The sequence below is a fragment of the Gavialis gangeticus genome, unplaced genomic scaffold (genome assembly GCF_001723915.1).
Source record: "Gavialis gangeticus isolate Ggan-Ray unplaced genomic scaffold, GavGan_comp1, whole genome shotgun sequence".
Taxonomy (NCBI): Eukaryota; Metazoa; Chordata; order Crocodylia; family Gavialidae; genus Gavialis; species Gavialis gangeticus.
In genome coordinates, this window is record NW_017729034.1 from 8,822,531 (window position 1) to 8,823,756 (window position 1,226).

Below are 1,226 nucleotides of genomic sequence, written 5' to 3' on the forward strand. Positions count from 1 at the left end.
ATTTAGGATTGGGCTGGGGGGAATGAGCCCTCACTAGGCCTCTGGTGCAAGCCTGAAGATCTCGAGCGCAGGGAAAGGGAAGTGCCTGGCTACCAAGGCAGCCTGGCCCATGGTGCCCTAAGCCAAGATTCCTCCATGGGCATTGCCCCTGCAGGCTGGAGTGGCATTACTGAGGTCTCCCAAGCTCATAGACCCTCACAACCCCCCTGCTGGAGTGCACTGCCTACCCTGGCTACGCCACTGGCAAGGGCCAGCTGATGAGGCCAGATCAGCAGCTAGGCTGCGGGAAGCCAGCCACATAGGCACAGCCATACTAAACATAACAGGCTGGTAGTGGTCATAGGGGTAACACATTATTGGGAACTTGGAGACAGCTTGCTAACAAGAAGTTTCACCTGGACAGCGTCCCTCCTCCCACTGCTGGCCCTGGGTCTCAGAGAGGCGTTACTTTGCAGGGAGGGGACGGACTGTCAAGACCCCCTGATTTCTAACGAGCAGCAATCCCCAACCAACAAACCTTGGGGGGGGGGGGGGGTTTCTATCCTTTCCCTTCACAGGATACAGGCATCCTCTCAACCCACATCAAATGCGTTGCTTGAGCAGCCTGAGCGAAGATGCAGAAGCTGTCTTACCCGCTTAGCACCAGGGGCATTCTGATGTGGATGGATTAAACATACAACTGCAGTCCCAGGGATCAGGTTGAGACACAGCAGTGCCTGCCTTCCTGGCCCTTGCCCTTTACATAGGGTTTGTTTTTTCTTGCTCTGACCGGCTTTGCCCGGGGCCAGGGCTAAACCTTGCACACAGGATTAAGCTGGACCACCCCCCCACCCCAAACACCTACCCCAGCAAGCCCAGGACAGCGTGGGCCCTGCCTGGGGGTCACCAGGCAGCACGGACAGGGCAGAGCAGTACTCACCGTGTTAGCCAGGTGGACAAGCAGCCGCAGGGGCTGGCCAGAGAGCCTGGGACCCCACTGCAGGGAGGAGAGGAGAAGAGTCACAAGGGCTTGCCGGGGAGACCCCACAGGTGCCCTCTACCCCCTCCCCCAGCCCACCCTCTAGGGCTGCCCTTACTTACTGCGTCCCGCGGGGGCTGGGACCCAGTAGCCCCGGCCCGCTCCCGGCACTGGAAGACGGCGCTGGGGGAGGCGGTGAAGCAGCGCACGAAGCCCACATAGAGGAGCAGGAGCAGCAGCAGCGCCGCCGGCAGCAGCAGCGCGAGCG

The 1,226-nt window shown here is 60.7% G+C and overlaps 1 protein-coding gene across 1 annotated transcript in view; it reads right to left on the reverse strand.

Moving 5' to 3' along the window:
- LOC109304189 (fatty acid amide hydrolase-like) overlaps window positions 1–1,221 on the reverse strand; it is a gene marked incomplete at its 5' end in the record, with an annotated part of 44,666 nt that extends 43,445 nt beyond the window's left edge. The window contains 2 exons of the mRNA XM_019526667.1: window positions 920–976; window positions 1,081–1,221. Of these exons, the coding sequence (XP_019382212.1) occupies window positions 920–976; window positions 1,081–1,221 (198 nt within the window). The remainder of the gene's footprint in view (window positions 1–919; window positions 977–1,080) is intronic.
- Window positions 1,222–1,226: the final 5 nt, after the last annotated feature.